At 33.6% G+C, this 18839-nt stretch overlaps 1 protein-coding gene across 1 annotated transcript in view; it reads right to left on the bottom strand.

The window, feature by feature from the left end:
• Positions 1 to 1825: 1825 nt before the first annotated feature.
• The window catches only part of PPFIA2 (PTPRF interacting protein alpha 2), a 444237-nt gene continuing 427223 nt past the window's right edge, over positions 1826 to 18839 (bottom strand). Inside the window, exons 27-30 of the mRNA XM_046646383.1 lie at positions 8154 to 8329; positions 7210 to 7278; positions 3722 to 3881; positions 1826 to 2531 (exon numbers count right to left, since the gene is read on the bottom strand). Of these exons, the coding sequence (XP_046502339.1) occupies positions 2473 to 2531; positions 3722 to 3881; positions 7210 to 7278; positions 8154 to 8329 (464 nt within the window). The 3' untranslated portion in view covers positions 1826 to 2472. The remainder of the gene's footprint in view (positions 2532 to 3721; positions 3882 to 7209; positions 7279 to 8153; positions 8330 to 18839) is intronic.

The following is an 18839-nucleotide window of genomic DNA, read 5'->3' as shown; positions in this document are numbered from 1 at the left end:
ACTTGGAATTGTCAAATGTTTGCACTCAAGACTTCATGAACCATATATTTTATTTTTTAAAAAATCATATTTATATCCATTTACATAAGACTTACACATTTAAAAAGAAATACATACACAGTAATACATAAATGCCTATTATATTACAATAAAACATGAAAAAACAAGTGGCTCCATTTCATAAAAGCATCTCTTGTACAGAATTTATGATGTGGATGATGCTTATTATTCAAATGACTTAAGCAGTTTCTTACAATTGTAGTAAACTAATCAAACTTAATATCTGACTCCCCCCAAAATCACATTTTCAGCTTAATAAAGCAGGACTTGTGGTTATTTCCTTAGAATTCAGTCTTCACAAAGGTTTTCACTGCTTGTCTTCTTAGATGGTAGTGCACTTTAGGTAGAGTAGACTGAAAAGACGACATCTAAAATATTTAATGGACAGTTAGTTACTGAAAGGTCCCAGCCTGGAAAATCCTCCTTTGCTACTCTTGGTGCACTTCCATGCAGCTTTCCTACTTCTGTCCTAAGAGATAATGAATAGGGTCATCTAGGATCTAACCAATAGCTGGATGTGATTAACATTTGCTCTTCTCTAATTTTGTGCAGGCAAATTTAATTAATAATAAGATTTGCTCAACTTTGTGGAAAGTATGGCCATAGTATAAACAAAGGTACTCATAGAAAATGTCAGCTGTCCTTTTGAAAAATTTACAGTTGCTCATTAAGAAATTGGGTTGAGTTGACCTATTCCATGGAATAGATTTATATTCTAGTTCATACATTTTAGAGCTCTTAAAAAGATACCTTTTTAAATTGTGACAAAAACATAATGATGAAAAATAACATTTTAAAGAATCTGGGTCAGTGATGTGGCATCATATTCTTCCAGTCATAATATATTTAGGAAAAGCTCACAATGACTATTCCTGACACAAAAATAATAAATAATATGTTCTGAATTATTTTAGTAACCAAAGTGTTAATGTTGCATCAAAATAAAAATTGGCTGTCTTGGATTATTTATTGTAAATAAATAACTTTTCCCATTTAATGGTAAAACTACGAAATATGAACTAGAAAGCCATGCACAAAATATAGATTGCAAATAGTTAAAGAGCAATTCTATCCATCAGTTAAGAGCTAAGAAGCAAGCACTACTCAACATATTAAATAGTCATTTGCAAATTAGTGAAGTATTCAGTTCCTGGGGAAATTATCATGTTATGTGTAGAAGCTATTACAAATGGTATTTTGGAAAGCCTCTTATTTAGCCAAATTATTATATACTTTAGATCATGCCTAATTAGATGACAAATTGTATACCATAATTAAATTTTTAATGTTAGAGCTTTACATTCTGAAATTAAATCTCTTATCTGAAAGCTTTTTGTTTTATCAGCAGCAGCTTCAAATAGTGACCCAAATAAGGCAGCATACTAGCTCCCATAATAGGCCCCAAAGACCGACTATAAATTGCGTGGAGCTTTTAGTTCAAGGCAATGAATAAACAGCACAAGATGAGCTGTTCCTCTGCCTATAACTACTTCCTCTCCCCATGCCTGTGCATACATTTGGTTCTAAATATTGCTGTAGAAAGTTTTTTTCCAAAACATTTATTGTAAATGGTAGAATATCTTGGTAAAGCATGGTTTTAGGTGAGAAAAAGATTTATGAGCACTTGACATTTATAATCTAGGAAACCACAGTTTTCTAAGACTTTTTCAAGAAAACTCCATTTTTATATGGATTTGGAAATAGATTCCATCAACTAGAATTTCTCTAAATACAAATGCCTTATATCTTATGATTATATATCAAGGTTTCTTGTTAGTCCTGTCTGACATTCTTATAAAGTAATTTCACTTTGTTCACACGCTATAAGCCCCAGATACTTAAAATTCATATTTGTTTTCAAATATAAATCACATTGATGAAAACATACCAAAAGTTAAAAACACTAGCTTTACTTTGGTTTTTAATATGAAATCACCTCCAAATCCTTTTCCTGTCTCTGCCACTATTTGTGTACCTACTAGAATCACTTTCTGCCTATTTCAGCTTCTCCTATATAAAATACTCACTTAAAAGTGGGTCATTCTGTAAGTGCCAAACTCTCATCAATAAAATGCCATGTGTGTCAATATAAAATGCTACTAAAAGGTAGAAGACAGTATGGTAGCATCCCATTGGTAGGTAATAAGATAATGACAGGCCTCCAACAGACAGACCTTAAACCAGAGCAGACCAACAGTGATAGGACATCTTAGATCCTCTTACAGGATGAGAACTCCTTCTCCACCCTCTAGCAATTCGAAGGGTTTATCTCACTTCTGTACTGCTAGGCCATACTGGAGTATCGTGTATATTTACTAGGCTATGTAGCTTCCCTTTTTTTGATGATTTCTTTTTTGTCAGCCAAGGAAAACTACTCACAGCAAGTCAGTGCTGCCTCCTTTGAGTGGCTTGTCAACATGAGTATGTGCGAACAGTGGAGTTGTCTAACCTCTGCAGTCTTGATGAAGCAACTGCAAATGGAGAAAAGGGCTTTAGAGGGACTGAGATGATTGAGTACAAAGTTTCAGATGAGAAAGATTTCTTTTCCCTGCAAAAAGGGATCCTGAAGATATTGAACCTTCTTTCTCTCGGATATAAGCCACTCATATTCCTTTTCTCTAGACCAAGTTACTAATGAAAATTTATTCCATTGTGATTCAGCTGAGATTTCCAGTTGTGTATTCCTCCTTAGATGTAATCTGTAATGAGAGCAGCTCCCCAGGGTGCTTCTGTTTTTGAAAGCAAAGGTTGCTCTTAGAGAATTCGCTGTGGTGCATTTCTTTCCCCTCCAAGTATTGAAGAGCTTCTACACTAATCTTCATCGTGTTAAATTCCTCATGAATTTTGCTAACATGTTCCATAATATTAACAAGTTAGGAGAAACATAGATCAAAGATCATGGTTTATACTGGAACTAATTTTAAGAGTCATGATAGCTATAACCTTGAAAAGAAATAATGATTCTAGGTGATCGTCTTAATAAAAGAGTGGGACTATTTTTTTAATGCCTAACAAACAGAAATAACTTTGTGACTACTATGTCAAAGTTGTCTCCCCTCCAGAAGGGCTGTTTTCCTTTGTGAAGTATAACACGAGTCTAATGTCCACAGAAGGAAATACTGATTGGGAAATTACTATTGGTTTTGTGTTTGTTTAATTCTCTTCTCATGGTTGTGCTTGTTTATTTAAGGCCTTCTGCCTTGGTCAGAGGTAAAAATATCTGACGAATTTGAGTTTCTAAGATGAAATACAAAACTTGCAATATTCAAACATGTATGGTGACAGTGGAGTTAATTTCCATTTACTAAGGACCTTTAGTCCAAATCCAACCTCTAACTAAATAAATTATGTACTTCGGGAATGGAAGAGTAAAGAAACACAAGTCATGCAAATGCTTATTGTTCTTCCTAGATGTGGACATTAGCCAAAATTGTCCTTTTGAGGATATTATAAATTATTTTTAAATGTGAATAGAGTGCCATGAGTTCATGCAGTAGCAGTGTACAAAAGAGTCTGGTCTGATGAAAGCAAAGTAAACTTCAAGCAGAGCAAAACACAAGAAAAGAATCCATTTCAGAAAGGAATGCAAGGTCAGAGAAGGACATTAGCATTTGCTAAACAAGCTTTTTACTTTATAAGCAGAAATGCAAAACCACTGTACCATCCGTTGCCATTTTCCTTGACTGCCCAGATGTTGTGGTTAACCTAAATCCAGCCGGTAATGTTTCTGAGGACCCAGGCATCATGCTGATTCCATGTACTTCACGGGGAGGAAACTGCCTTCTCCAGGTCGACCCACGCCTGAAATTCTTGTCATCACTCTGCCAGTACAGAGTTATAATTCGATGTAATGAAAACAAGTAAACTAGTCTATGCTTAACACTGTGTGCTTAGAAACATGTGACATTGATTATTTACATTCAGTCTGTAAAGTATTCCATAATATTCCATAATATCCACAGCATTCCATAACCTGGAATATTATGCTTTATTTTGAGAATTCTATTGATTCCACAAAGAGCATGCAGGAGATTTCATACAGAAATGTTTTTTATAAAAATTTTCCTATGATTTCAAATCTAAGATTTGTCATCTATAAGAGTAAACATCTTTGAAAACCCAAAAGTAAAATCCCAAAGTTTTTCTGAAAAGAATGTTAGATATACTTTGTTGCACTTTATGCCAACTGCTTTTATGGTATGAGATGATATACTTAGTTAAAAAAAATGTTTAGTTAAAAAAAAGTGCATTTGACTCACACACGTGAATAACTATTGCATGAATTTTATGTTTACAAGAGACATATGTTATGGAAAAATCACTATTTGGTAGAGCCTGGCTATATGGTATACTATAGCTATATTTTGTGTAAGAAACTCTAAATTTGTCATTTGTTAGATTTCAGCTAATATAAAATTAACTTGTAATTTGTTGAAAAACTTGTGCAGCCTGGATACCATCTTTTTAATAAATACATGTGCTCTTTAGATGCTACTAAAACCATAGTGTAACTCTGGTTGGTGTTTTACAAATGCAATTCTGGTCTCTGATTCCATTGTATCGTAATGATATAATCTTTCTCCTCTCTGTGCATGCACAAAGCACCTGCACAGATACAATTATTTTCTTTAAATTGGTAAGCAGCTGTATGTAATTTAGCATTTAACTAATATTATTCTTTGTATCTAATTCTAAGGAAAATATTAATCATTCCATATAGATCTTATCTTTTTATATTACTAAGTTTCTCATCTAGGGAAGGACTGTCTATTCTCTGAAGTTATAGCCAAGTATGTGTGGTTGACCCTACCAGCTCAGGTGACTTCATTTGGCATATAGAATAATAGATCAATACTCAGTTCAACTTATCACTGTTACAAGTGAGTAACATTATAAGGTATTCTTCATCATAGACTGCTAATTTAATTAAGTAACATTCACAGCCAATCTGGAAAAACTAAAATCATTTATGAAATTATATATATCCATTGTTCTTTTAGAATCCTTATTATCAATATCTAAATTTTGATTATATTTAGTAATCATTTTACAGTTTAAGAGATGTTTGATGGAGTTTACATTGCCCTAGACCTGCAAACATTTATAAATGTGGAAAAGAAGCAGAATTTCACACTTGTGGCCTGTCTGACTTCTTGAATCTTGGAGAGGTTGTGGTATAAACATAAACATCCTTCAGTTCTACAGAACACTACACTACACTGTAGGAATATACAACTCCAATATTGTATGAGTTAAGAGCTCAAAAATGAGACAGTAGACCAAGAATTTAAATCATGATTTCTCACTTCTGCTCTTTCAACATAGTGTAACTGCAGACAATTAATGGAAGCGACATCACTGGAGTAAGTTTCTATGAGATGAGGCTAAAGATACCCTCTTAACTGAAGTCAAAGGCTGTAGGAGCACATGAGCACTTCTCAAATTATTTCAGTAGAATCTGAATGTGATCAGCGCCAGAAACAAGTCTCCTCTGGTTCTGGGCAAGTTGCTTAGCTATTTTTGTTCATACTCAAATAACAAAACACAGAAACAAACGAAAAACTAGGACAAAAGAGACTAGAGGATTTGAACGGTAAAATCATATGCTGTGTTGTTAATAATAAGGAAAAGAGGCAGCATATTTTGAAGGTAGATGGTCACATGGGACTCACAGAGGCTTGTGTCTCTATCCGGACAGCTCCTTCAGGCCAATCCACAGTTTAGAATGTAGCAGTATGACAAGTCTTTAATAATTTTTATTAAAACTCATTTTGCAACTTTTAAGCAAAGAGAATAATTGTATTTAAAAGTGTATATGGGTTGATATTGATTATTTTTATTGAACAATTAAGAATAAGGATTAAAAAGATTATCAAACAACTTATCAAATTAAAATCAGTTTAGGGGGCCAGCCTGGTGGCATGGTGGTTAAATTTGCACGCTCCGCCTCAGCGCACTGGGGTTCGCAGGTTTGGATCCCGGGTGCAGACTTGGCACCACTCATCAAGCCATACTGAGGTGGCATCCCACATAAAATAGAGAAAGATTGGCACAGATGTTAGTGACAATCTTCCTCGAGCAAAAAGAGGAACACTGGCAACAGGTGTTAGCTCTGGGCTTCCTCACACACACACACAAATCAGTTTAGTATTAACTTGCTTTAAAAATATTAATCATTATCCTGATTGGACAGGAGTATGGATTTATAGGAAGTTAGCTGAGGTCAAGACTGTAGAGTTGATGTGTCTATAACCTCCTCCACAAAGGACATCAGGATTTTATAACATGAAGATCATCTGCCCTGCCCATTTGAATGTGGAATTACTGCCTCATTTTAGGATTTGCTGAGTTCATTCACAAAACCTTTTAATCAGCTTTTCTTTATAGCCAAGAAACAGCTGCAGTTTGCAATACAGAATTATACATCTCTGTATTTTCTACTTCATACTCAGTTCCTTTCCCTTTTCTTCCAGAAAGGCCTTGTAAAAACTCAGAAGGACAATTAGAGTCCACAGTATCTATCAAAGCCCAGAGGTTGCTAACATCCCTTGTATTCCTTCATCTCAGGAGGCCACTTTGATGTTTATTATTTTCCAAATTATTTAAATATGCATAGATTATGTCTAAAGATTCTTACTTTCAATGTAGCTTTCAAATTCTATGACTGTTAAAATGTTATTCATTTGTTTTTAGGGAAAACTCAATAATATCTAGAATAATGAAAAGCTTCCTATTGATTGAAAGCATGTTTTCTCTTCATTTTAATATCCTAAAATTTCCTGTGAAGATATACTGATATTTAAAAAATAAGCACATTTCTATTAAAAAACTGAATTTATCGGGATTAGTGTTATCATTGCTTATAATTTTTTAAAAAAATGTTGCTCAACATTATTTTGTAGTCAGGGATCATAAAAAAGTCTGTTTTTGAATTACTTCTAATCATTTCTAACTGCAGATATGATAATATTAATTCATAAAGTTCTTTCAGAAATCAAGTGAGTAATAGAATTTAATATTTAAGAACAATACTGGGGAAAATTCTAGATTCTATCAATAGAACAAACATCTGATTAATTTCTGAGCACATTCCTTGAAAGCTGTTTTGTATTTGCTAGGCTCCCTTTTGCATGAGAGATAAGGACTTACTTCATCCAGTCGCCGTTCAGTCCCTAGAGCCAGGAGGTTATTGTATTCCCTTTCAAGAATCTGTCTTGCCTGTTGATATCAAATTACAGTTACTGTCACTGAAGTCACATTTCATTTTAAAAATCATAGACCTTATATTTATCTGAGAAAGCATTACAAACCCTGTTTTATTTACGGGGTCTTAAGTTTTTAGTTCTCCAAGTCTACAAGCCATTGTAAATTTTAGCTATAAGGACAAGGTAGGGCAATTTTCTATAATCTGTGGACAGTAGAGAGAAAGCCTCACATAAATGTCTGAGGTCAAGGGGCTTTGACCTTTCTTTATGACCTTATTCTAAGTGAATATTTTATACAAACTTTGAGATATATAAAAACAAAATAAAGAGTGAAGTTAGACTGCCAAATTTTTATCCACTCTAAGCAGGTAGTTAAACCTGACCAATGATCATCATTTGGGGAAACTAGATAATTAGGACTCCTGTACCTTGTTTCTTGATATCTCATTTCTTAGGCCTGTGATGTAGGTTGCAGGTTTTATTTTAAATTTTTAAGGAGCCCTGGTGATTCAAATAATTGTCTAGATTTTGGAATCAATGGCATACTCAATGCTAAGTGTCTGTATAATTCAGACATGTAAATAGAAATGGCTGCCTCTCAGAGAGGCAGAGACTGAAGGCCATCTGTCAGGGATATTGTTTAGGGGAATCTGGCATTCATGTGGGAGGGTGGACCACATAATGTCTAAGTGTCTTCCTGCTTAATTTTATGATTTTGTTTTGGCTAGAAATCCAGTAGCTTGAAATTAAAGCCCTAGTGACGTATTTCAAAGGTTGAACTAATTCTCGTAAGGAATCATGAATACAAAGTCAATTTTTCTTTTCCTAAAAGTTTAGTTTGCTGTTATATAAACTAGGACAGTGCAACTTCAGAACAAAGGGGCTTGCCTGGGTGTTCTGGGTTGGAATCTGTAGTAATAAAGCTAAGCTGCTGTAGTCAAAGTTCTCATCCAGGGCTATAAGTGAGCCATGCACACCGCTTTCAAGAATATTATTCGCATATTCTCGAAGTCCGATTGCTTGTATCCAGCGAATAACTCGATCATTGCTCCACACCAACACATCTAGGAAAAGAGGCGCATCGTTTTAGGCTGCAGTATTTTGCATAATAAACAAAACTGCTGGCTGAAATGAGCCACAGGCAGCTGGCCAGGTCCGCATTTATGCTATTTCTTTCTTCACTCCCTAATGCCCTTGGCCCCCTTGGGTTGCAGTTCTAATATTTACTGTTCTAATAACTAACCTTTTCTACTTGTAGCCTAGAAAAAAGTGGTCATTTTAAGAGTGTTTGTTATTACTGAAATGAGAGCACTTTCATCACATGGAACACAATGTCTCCAAGTGTTTCTCGTTTCCATTCTCGGGCTCTAGGTATCTGTCCAAAGTTCAATGTTTTTACCACCAGATGGGGACATTTCTTCTTTGTGTCTCTATACACAGTTCTTCAGTAAAGACAGCAAAATGAGAATTTAATATGGTTCTTCATCAGAATGTTTTTTAACCATTACTTAAATACCGCATATAGACTAGAAGAGACTTTTTTTTCACTTGAAGCAATAAATCAGAGAACAGGGGCCCAGTAGTTTGATACTTACCCTAATATTCTGTCAATTCATTATTTTTCAGACACTAATGCAAAAATCAAACATTCAATGAAGTCACTGTTGTTTTTCCTTTTAGGTTGAAAAGTAATATTTTATTGGAGTACAAAGCAATTTGAATTTTATTTTCTAAACCTAAAATCTTTACAGAGAAACATCATATATGCCTTTTTTTAGACCAAAACATATCAAAGTATATTATATCATTATTTTCTTTCATTTCTTCCCATTATGAGTTGACAGAATGCTACATAAAAATCAGTAAGATTGTTAGAAGGACAAGAATATTCCATAGAAAAGAAAGAATTTTAAGAAACGTACAGGGAAATGAGAAAAAAATTAAAACCTTTTTTCTAATCCTGTAGAAAGGGAAATAAAACCCATAATTACCTATTACAGTAAAAGTTTTCCTGTTAATTTTCTTTTCTTTCTGTATGAAATTTATACCTCTTCAAGAAAAAGCATAAAGAATACTTTGAGGGATGTTCTTCAACTTCAGCTGTATTTTCCCCCATTTAAGTTATCTGCAAAAATCAGGGTAGTATTTTGTGTGTGTTTGTCGGGGGGGAGAGTGTTTACGTTTTTCAAAAGCATTACTAATTTGTCCTCCTGCATCCATTTATAACCAAGTTAGGTTTTCTTGTGTATAACATTAAAGCAATAAAGTAACACCTTAGCCCCACACAGGTCACCTTATCTCCTTTCTCAGTCACTATCCTTACCAAAGATTAGTTTTGCCTGTTTGTTTTAGCTTTTTTATAAATGAAATCATACAATATGTACTTTTGTGTCTGTGCCTTTCACTCAGTATGGGATTCATCCATGCGATGGCAAATAGCAGAGGCTGGTTTATTTCCATTGCTATTTAGTATCCCAATGTATGATTATGTCAACATTTATCCATTCTATGTGGATAGACCTTTGGGTGGATTCCACTATGCATTACTAAGGATAATGCTGCTTTGAACATTCTTATATATGTATTTTGTTGTGTATATACATATTGTTGTTGAGTAATTAACAAGGAATGGAATTGGTGAGTCATGTTTCATACACACATTTAACATTAGTATCTACTGCTAAATAAATTCCACTCTCACAATTTAAACCCTAGTAACAGTGTATGAAAATCTGCATCTTTACCAATACTTTGCATTTTTTCACGTTTTGTTTTTTTGCTTGTTTTTAGACATTATGGTAAATTTGTGTTCTTATGAGTTGAATTGCCTCCCTTCAAGATGCATATGTTGAAGTTCTAATCCCCAGTATCTTGGAATATCTCAGAATGTTTTCTTATTTGGAGATACAGTCATTATGGAAGTAACCAAGGTAAAATGAGGTTATTGGTATGGGTCCTAATCCAATATGACTGGTTTCCTTCTTAAAATGAGAAATTTGGAAATAAGATATGCACACAGGGAGAATACCACGTGAAGATGAAGACAAAGGTCAGGATGATGCTTCTACAAGTCCAACAACAACAAGATTGTCAGCAAACCACCAGAAGGTAGGGGAGAGGCATGGAACTGATTTTTCTTCACAGCGCCCAAGAGGAACCAACCCCGCTGATAACTTAATCTAGCCTCCAGAACTTTGAGACGATAAATTTCTGTTGTTTAAGCTTCCCATTTTTGGTACTTTGTTACAGCAGCCCTTGCAAACGATACATGTAGTATCTCATTGTAGTTTTGACCTATAACTCCCTGATATCTACCTGTTAAGCAATTTTGTGTATATTTATTGGCCTTTTGGAAATCCTCTTTTATGAAGTTCCTATATTTATCGTAGGTCCATTTTTTTTAATGTGTCCATCCTTTTCTTATTCATTTGTAAGAGTTAGATATAAGTCCTTTGTTAGATATGTATTACAAATAGCTTTTACAACTCTGAAACTGTCTTTGCTCTCTTAATTTTGTCTTTTGGTGGCCATTAATTTTAATGAATTTCAGTTTATCAGTCTTCCTTTAGGGGTAGTGGTTTTTTGTGTCACGTGTAAGAAATATTTGCCTATGTCAAGAGAATATGACAATATTTCTCTATGTTCATTTTTTTATTCTATTTGATTTTTTACTTTTCATATGTAATCTACATTTCACTTTGAATTACTGTTTGTACAGCAGGAGGTATGATCAAAATTCCTTTAAAAAAAAGTCAGTGGCCAATTGTTTCAGCACTGTACATTGAAAAAATCACTACAGTGTCATGTACGTCATAAATCAAGTGTTCATATAAGTATGAGTCTGTTTCTAGACTTGCAATTCTATTCTATGGCTCTATTAATCTATTCCAAGATCATTCTGTCTTATTTATTGTAGCTTTATAATAATTCTTGATATATAGTAGCCTAAGTCCTTGCATTTTACTTTATTTTTATATTCAGTATTCTCTTGGCTATTCTTGGTTTTTGAATTTCACTACACATTTTAAAATCTGATATAGTCAATTTAAAACTCCCCTCCCCTACCTAATTTGGATTTTGATTAAGATTGCATTAAACCTGTAGGTCCATTTTAAGGTTTTATTTAATTTCCCTCAACAATTTGTTTTAGTTCTATGTATAGGAATCTCACAGATCTTTAATTTTATTTGATGTTTGATTGTCCTCCTATATTCCTTGTTAATATCTTGCATACTGGAAATATAGTTGATTTTTCTATTGAAATTTCAAACTAGACTTTATTTTTTTGAGTATTTTTAAGTTCATAGCAAACTTGAGCAGAAAGTACAGAGTTTCAATATACTCTGTGCCCCTATACAGGCACAGCCTCCCCAACTATAAAAATCCCACACCAGAATGGTACATTTGTTGCAATTGATGAACCTGCCTTGACAGAAAGTCCATAGTTAACATTAGGGCTCTCTCTCTCATATGGGTTTTGACAAATGGGTAATGGCATGTATCCACCATTATAATATCATACAGAGTAGTTTCACTGCCCTAAAAATCCCTTGTGCTACATCTATGCATCCCTCCCTGCCCTCTAACAGGAGGAAAACATTGATCTTTTTACTGTTTCCATAGTTTTCCCTTTTCCAGAATGCCACATAGTTGGAATCATATAGTACCCAGACTTTTCAGATTGGCTTCGTTCACTTAGTAACATGGATTTAAGGTCCCTCCATGTCTTTTCATGGTTTGATAGCTCATTTCTTTTTAGCCGTATTGAATTTTTATCTACAGACCTTGTTAAATTCACATATAATTCTAATGGCATATCATTAGATTATTTGGATTTTCTATATATCCTTTCTAATCCTTACATCTCTTTTTAAAATTTGTTTTTCTCTTCTTATTGCACTGATTAAAATTTCTAGTTTAGCAGCTGGGCTGGTGGAGTAGCAGTTAAGTTCATGAGGTCTGCTTTGGCAATGGCCTGGGGTTTACCGGCCTGGATCCCAGGTGTGGAGCTATGGCACGGCTTATCAAGCCATGCTGTGGCAGGTATCCCACATATAAGATAGAGGAGGATGGGCACAGATGTTAGCTCAGGGCCAGTCTTCCTCAGCAAAAAGAGGAGGATTGGCGGCAAATGTTAGCTCAGGGCTAATCTTCCTCAAAAAAAAATTGTTTTTAAACAAAAAACAAAAAAACCTTCCAGCTTAACCTTGAAGAAAAGTGGTGGTAAAGCACTCAATATTTTACTAATAAATTTTTTATACATTTTTAGTAGATACTCATTATCAGTTTAAGGAATTCCTTTTCTGTTTCTAATTTGCCAAGGTATTGAATTTTGATAACTTGGCTTTCTTAATCTGCTGAGAAAAATCTTGATTTTTCTCCTATATTCTGTTAATTTGGTCAGTTACATTGATGAAATTATCAAGTGTTAACCCTAAAATTCCTGAAATTAAATCATCTTGAGCATGATGTATTATCCTTTTTACTTATTTCTGGATTCTGTTTGTCCGAAATTATCCTTTGTTGGTGTCCCTATTAGTGACTGCTAGCAAGGTTATGTTGGTCTCATAAAATGAGGGGGAAGCATTTGCTCTCTTTCTAATCCCTGAAAGAATATGTATAAGATTTGTGTTATTCTTTTCCTTAAATATTTGGAAGAATTCAATGATGAAGCTTTCTGCACAAGACATTTTCTTTATGAGATTCTTTAAATTGTGGGTTCAATTTTTGTAATAGTTATAGAACTATTAAGATTTTTCCTCAAGTAATTTGTGTCTTTTCTAGGCATTTGTCCCTTTCTAATTTTTCAAATTATTTTGCCATAAAGTTTTTCCTAAAATCCTCTAATCACTTTAATATCTAAAGGATTTGTAGCTATGTTGCCATTTTATTTCTTATATTGGTTATTTGCACCTTTTCTCTTTTCTCCTTAACTTTGGTAGGAGACTGTCAATTATATTAGTCTTTTCGAAGAACTAGCTTTGGTTTTGTTTCATTTGCTCTATCATATTTTCTATTATAATAACTTCTACTGTTACTTTTATTATTTCCTTCCTTCCATTTTCTTTGAAATTAATTTACCTTTTTTATAGCTTCTTGAGATGAGTAGATAGATAATGTGGAGCTTCTTTGTTATAGAAGCAGTCAGCGTATTATAGCTTTACTGCAGCCCACAAGTTTTGATGTCTCATTTTCATTATCATTCAGTCAAAATATTTCCCAACTTCTTTGTGATTTCTTCTTTGATTCATGGGCTGTTTAGAAGTGTATTGTTTAACCAACAAATATTTAGAGATTTTCTAATTTTTTATTCCTGATTTTTAGTTTAATTTGACTATATACATATTGAGGCATAAATCTGTATGTTTTGGAATTTCCATTATGTCTTAGGATATAGTCAGTTGTGGTAAATAATCTGTGTCCTTGGAAGAAATATGTATTCTGCAGATGTTCAGCGAAGCAGTCTATAAATGTCAGATTCAGATTTTTAATCATATCCTTCAAATCTCCTATATCTTTATTAATTTACATTATCTACCTGTCTTACCAATTTATTAGATTCTTAGCATCTCCCACTATGACTGTGAAAATATTTACCTCTCCTTTTAGATCTGTCAGTTTTTGCTTTTCATATTTACGTCTATATATTAGATGCATACACGTTTGCCATACCTTTCTTTTTATTATGAGTTTATCAGGATCAGTGTTATCAGTGCTTATTCCTAGTCATGTTTCTGGCCTCAACGTCTGTGATCTGATGTTAGAAGAACTACAACAGCTTCCCTTAGTATTTACGTGTTTCTCTCCTTTACTTCCAACTTTTCTATGTCCTCGTATCTAAGGTTGTAAACAGTATATAACTGTTTTATTTTTTCATCTGTCCTTTAATGGGATTAATCCACTCCCGTTTAGTATTATTACTCAGATATTTGAGTTTAAATCTACCATCTTTCTATTTGGTTTCTATTTGTCTCACGTCTTTTGTTCCTTTTCTCTCCTTTGTTACCTTTTTAAAAATTAATTATCTTTTAAAAATAATTTTATTCTGCCCCTCTATTAGCTTTTTATTTATCCATTTGATATCATTTTTTTAGTAGTCACACTTAGAGCTTATAATATACATCTTTGATTTATAATCTACTGTAAATTAGTGCTGTTATCATTCCTGGATAATGCAAAGAGCTTCAAACAGTTTAATTCCATTAACTCCCTTCCTTCCTTTTACATTATAGTTGTTACATATTTTAATTCTATGCAAAATTTAAAGCCAATGGACATTGTTATTATTGTTTTTATCATCACTGTTAAGTTTCCCATACATTCTTTCAGTTGTCCTTACACTGTCTGCATTTTAAAATTTCTCTGTATGATCATTCCTGCCTGAATAGCTCATTCTAATATTTCTTTTCCCTTTGGATTTCCTAGTGCTGTATTCCCTCAGATTTTGTTTGTTGGAAAATGTATGAATTCTGCCTTTAATCTTACGGACCCACAATCATAGACTTTTGGTAAGAAGTTAGTTTCCATCAGCATTTTAAGGATGTCATTTCGTTTTCCTCTGGCATTATTTGTTGTGGAGTCAGATATCTTATTTTGCTCCTTTGAAAGTAATGTGAAGTTTCCTCTGGCAGATTCTAAAGCTTTTGTTTGTTTGTTTTATTTTGTTTTGCCTTCTTTTGGTCACGGTTTTCAGCAGCCTCACCACAATGTTTCTAGATGTGTGTTTCCTCCCTTTTCTTTTAATCTTGCTTGGCATTCATGCAGTCTTGAGTCTGCAGCTTGTTTCTAATTGTTTTTTTCTTCAATCTCCCCCATTATCTTTTCAAATATCACTTCTTTCTCATTCATTCTTGTTCTAAGATTCCAACAGACCTATACTAGACTCTTCACTGTGTCCAATATGTGTAATGATCTGTTTTGTATCATTCATCCTTTTGTTCTTTTTCATGTTTCAAGCCAGATATTTTCAAGTGATTTATCTTTCACTTCACTAAACTTATATTTTTTTGTTAAACCACTTGTCAAATTCCTAATTTCAGTTTTAAACTTTCTGCTCCTTCAAATTTCCGTTTGATCATTTCTTAACATATTGATTCTAGCTATGTATTAAAATTTTCTATTTTGTCATTTATTTTCTTAACGCATTAATCACAATTGTTTTAAAGTCCATGTCTGATAAAAAGAAAAAGATTCAGGTCACCTGTGGACATGTTTCTTTTTTCTGCTTTTTCCTCATTTTGCCCCATTATTTGACATCTCATGTATTTTTTTTTTTTATTGAATCCCAGACTTTATAATTGAAAAATCTCTCAAGAGGAAAGTTGTGTAAAATGTCAGGCTTATTTATTTCCTTTTTTCTCCACGATCTTGGTCCCTCAAGGCCTGGCAACTTTGGGACCTCTAAATTACAATTTCCTTCCCCTACTCTGTGAGACAGGGTGAGCAGCCAAGAATGACAGGCTTGCCTCAACACATTGCTCTTTTTTCCAGGATCACAGGCTCTCAAGTCCTAGGTGTCTTAGTTGCTTTCCGCCGCCTTCCAACAGCTGTTTATTGCTTTATCTAGCCTTTCTACTTGTTCTCCGTTGAAGATTGGTCTGACTCAGTGCACTCCATTGTAGTCCGAAGCAGAAGTTCTTCACATTAGTTTGTGCTCTCTTTGTCTCTGCCAATCCACAGTGATGATAAAGCATTTGTATATGAATCTGGAAGCTATATCTGCCTCACATCTCCCTACTTAATTCCTGTTGTGGTTTGAATAATCTTATTTCAAAAGAAAGGCCCTAAGTTTCTCTTTGGATTTAGTTAATGGGGAACATGTGAGGAAAGACTCAAAATGCCCACTTCCCAGTCTTATTACTATTTCCTGCTGCAGCCACAGCAGAATGAATTTCTTCAGGAAGTAGGATGTTTATTGTCTCCCTCAGTGTGTTGACTCTTTCTTTCCCCATGTCTTCAGCAAAGCAAAGGATTTCCTTAATGACCTTTAGGATATATGGAAATTTTACATTATTTATATTCACTGGGTGTCCCAGGGTCTGTCCTAAAGTTTATGTTTTCCTCAGCTTGTTCCATTGAGGTGTTAGACCTCAGAAAATAGAATGTAAGTTGCTTAGTATTATATCTTGGTGATATTAATCAGCTACTGTTAACAGCAACTGATTAGTTCCAACTACTGGCTACACCTCACTCACACTTCAAAAGTTAGGGATGTGTGGCTGACAGTAACAGTTCTCCAATTGTTTTCACTAAATGCAACAGTTTAAAAAACTAATAGGATAATAGTTTCCTCAAAAAACAACAAAACTATCCAGTTTTCTTTGCATTAGATTTGTGACTAGGAAGTGTTTATTCCTTCCTAACTCTGGGTTTATATTTTGATAGTCTAAGATATATGTAGACACCATATTTCTGAAAATATATGTCCATCAAAAATTTCATTGCCACAGTTAAGAGTTATCAAATATAAAAAATAATCCACTTATTCATAGGAAAAGTAAAGAAAGCACTAATGCAAACTTTTCTTCTTCAGAACAGCAACATACCTTTTTTTTCATTTTGTAAATCAGATCCCTTTCTATAATTCTGTTTCCAAGCAAAATTTATGCCCTGACTTTAAAGCTTTGTAGGAATCCTCTTGACCTAAACAATAAATGGCTAGAGATCAGTGTTGACTGTTTCCTAGCAACAAATTAAATGTTAGTACATTCTTGATATTCACATGGTTTTCTCACTTCAGAAAACTGTTTATTAAGGTCAAGGTTAATTAACATTCAGGTAATAGCAAAGACCCCTAGTTATAGTCAAGAGTTATTCCTGTAAATGTCATCAGATCAGTTATAGGAAACAGGGGCTATTTATGACCTCACTCACGGCTACTTATCACAAGCAGTTGTCTGTGTATAATCACAGTGAATCATGGCAGTTTTTTCTCAGGGCTGCACTCTAACCAGCAGCTGCCAAATACTAATATAATATTTGGTGCCAGGCCAAATGGGTACTTCCTCTCCTTTACATCTATCTCTAGATGAAGCGTTCCATGCGGTGAGACCTAGCATCATAAAAGCTAACTGGAAAAAACACTTCAGAAAGAAAACTAGAAAGTGGTATCCCACAGGTGAAATCTATTTGTGGACTAAAACATCTTTTGTTAGGTCAAGCACAGACTTCCGTCTGGGTTCTATCTTAGGCCAATTAGTTCCTAAGCTTCAATTCAACTGAACAACAATGCTTTTTAAAAACTTGCAATTTCCTGGGGACCTAGAATAAAGGGAAATCAAACAACTCAATTTTGATAACGGAAAAACACTTTCTTGCTCCTATGTAATAAGTCAAATGAAGTGTTACAAGAAATCCATTGTGCGTCCATCTACTCTCCAATGAACCATATATAGAAAAATATTTTTAACCAATCACCTTCACAAGCATTCAAGCCCATTCTACCAGAACTAACGTCCTATCCAAGAACAGCCGAAGATAAAAGTAATTTCTGACATCATTTATCACAAACAAAAATTATAGAAGTCTAAGATTATCTCAAATAAAGAATAAAACTGTGCTAACCTTTAATGTGATGGGGAGAGGGTAATATGTAATATGTGATATTTTCATATCTAAAGTAAGCCCCAAAGGAAGTGAAGATGAAGACAAAGAAATTTATGCCTAACTTATTAATGTACAAACACCCACTGAATCTGAAGAAAACCTTCCACAAATCAACTCTTGGATAACAGCAACTGTATATATAACTGATAAGTAGTTTATTTTGCTTGTATCCGAAATTTTCCTCAAAAATGTTTGGTTATATTTCCCTTAATGAGTCTTTTTTCCTTTAAAAAATATAAATATACATAAATGGACTGATGAGTTTTACCAAAAGAAAACCTGTAAATACTTATATCTTATACCCAACAATTAAATTTTTCTTCAACAACAATAAAAATTAAGTGGTCTCTAACAAGTATAGGATCTAACATATTGTTCTTTTTAAACCATTCTTGCCCTTGTATGTTAAGGTACTTCTCAACATTTAGAGGGTTAATTGTTAAATAGAGGCTTTTTTAATAGACCTGTAGTAGGGAGTGTCTTTTCTTATTCAAATCAACATTTTTGTACATAAAATGGTTGAAGCAACTAGTAATGCTTCTAAAATCATTCATAGCTAAATTATTAATGGGCTAGTCTCAGTTATAGGAGGAAAATCTCTATATAATTTCTATATAAATCCTTAATTTCTATAACTATATTACAAAAATAAAATTTGGGGGGACTGAAATAAAATTCAAATGGTATAAACCAAAGATAAACTACTAAGAATAAATTATATACCATGTTTCTCTGTCATAATGAGTATGTTCTATTAAAAGTTTGACAAAAATATCTACATGGAGGTATCTTTAGGGCTAACAGAATGTATAATTAATAGGTCCAGAGGTGTAAATCTCAATTTTAAAGAATCAAGAATGTGCCCCAAATGAGATATTTACCTTATTATGTGATGATATCCTTTTCTGTGTTTGTACACATGTACAGCTCTCTGTTATTAACATGGATATTGCTTTCAACCAAAGTTAC

Source organism: Equus quagga, chromosome 19, assembly GCF_021613505.1.
Source record: "Equus quagga isolate Etosha38 chromosome 19, UCLA_HA_Equagga_1.0, whole genome shotgun sequence".
Lineage (NCBI taxonomy): Eukaryota > Metazoa > Chordata > Mammalia > Perissodactyla > Equidae > Equus > Equus quagga.
This window is presented reverse-complemented; position numbering and strand designations above follow the sequence as displayed.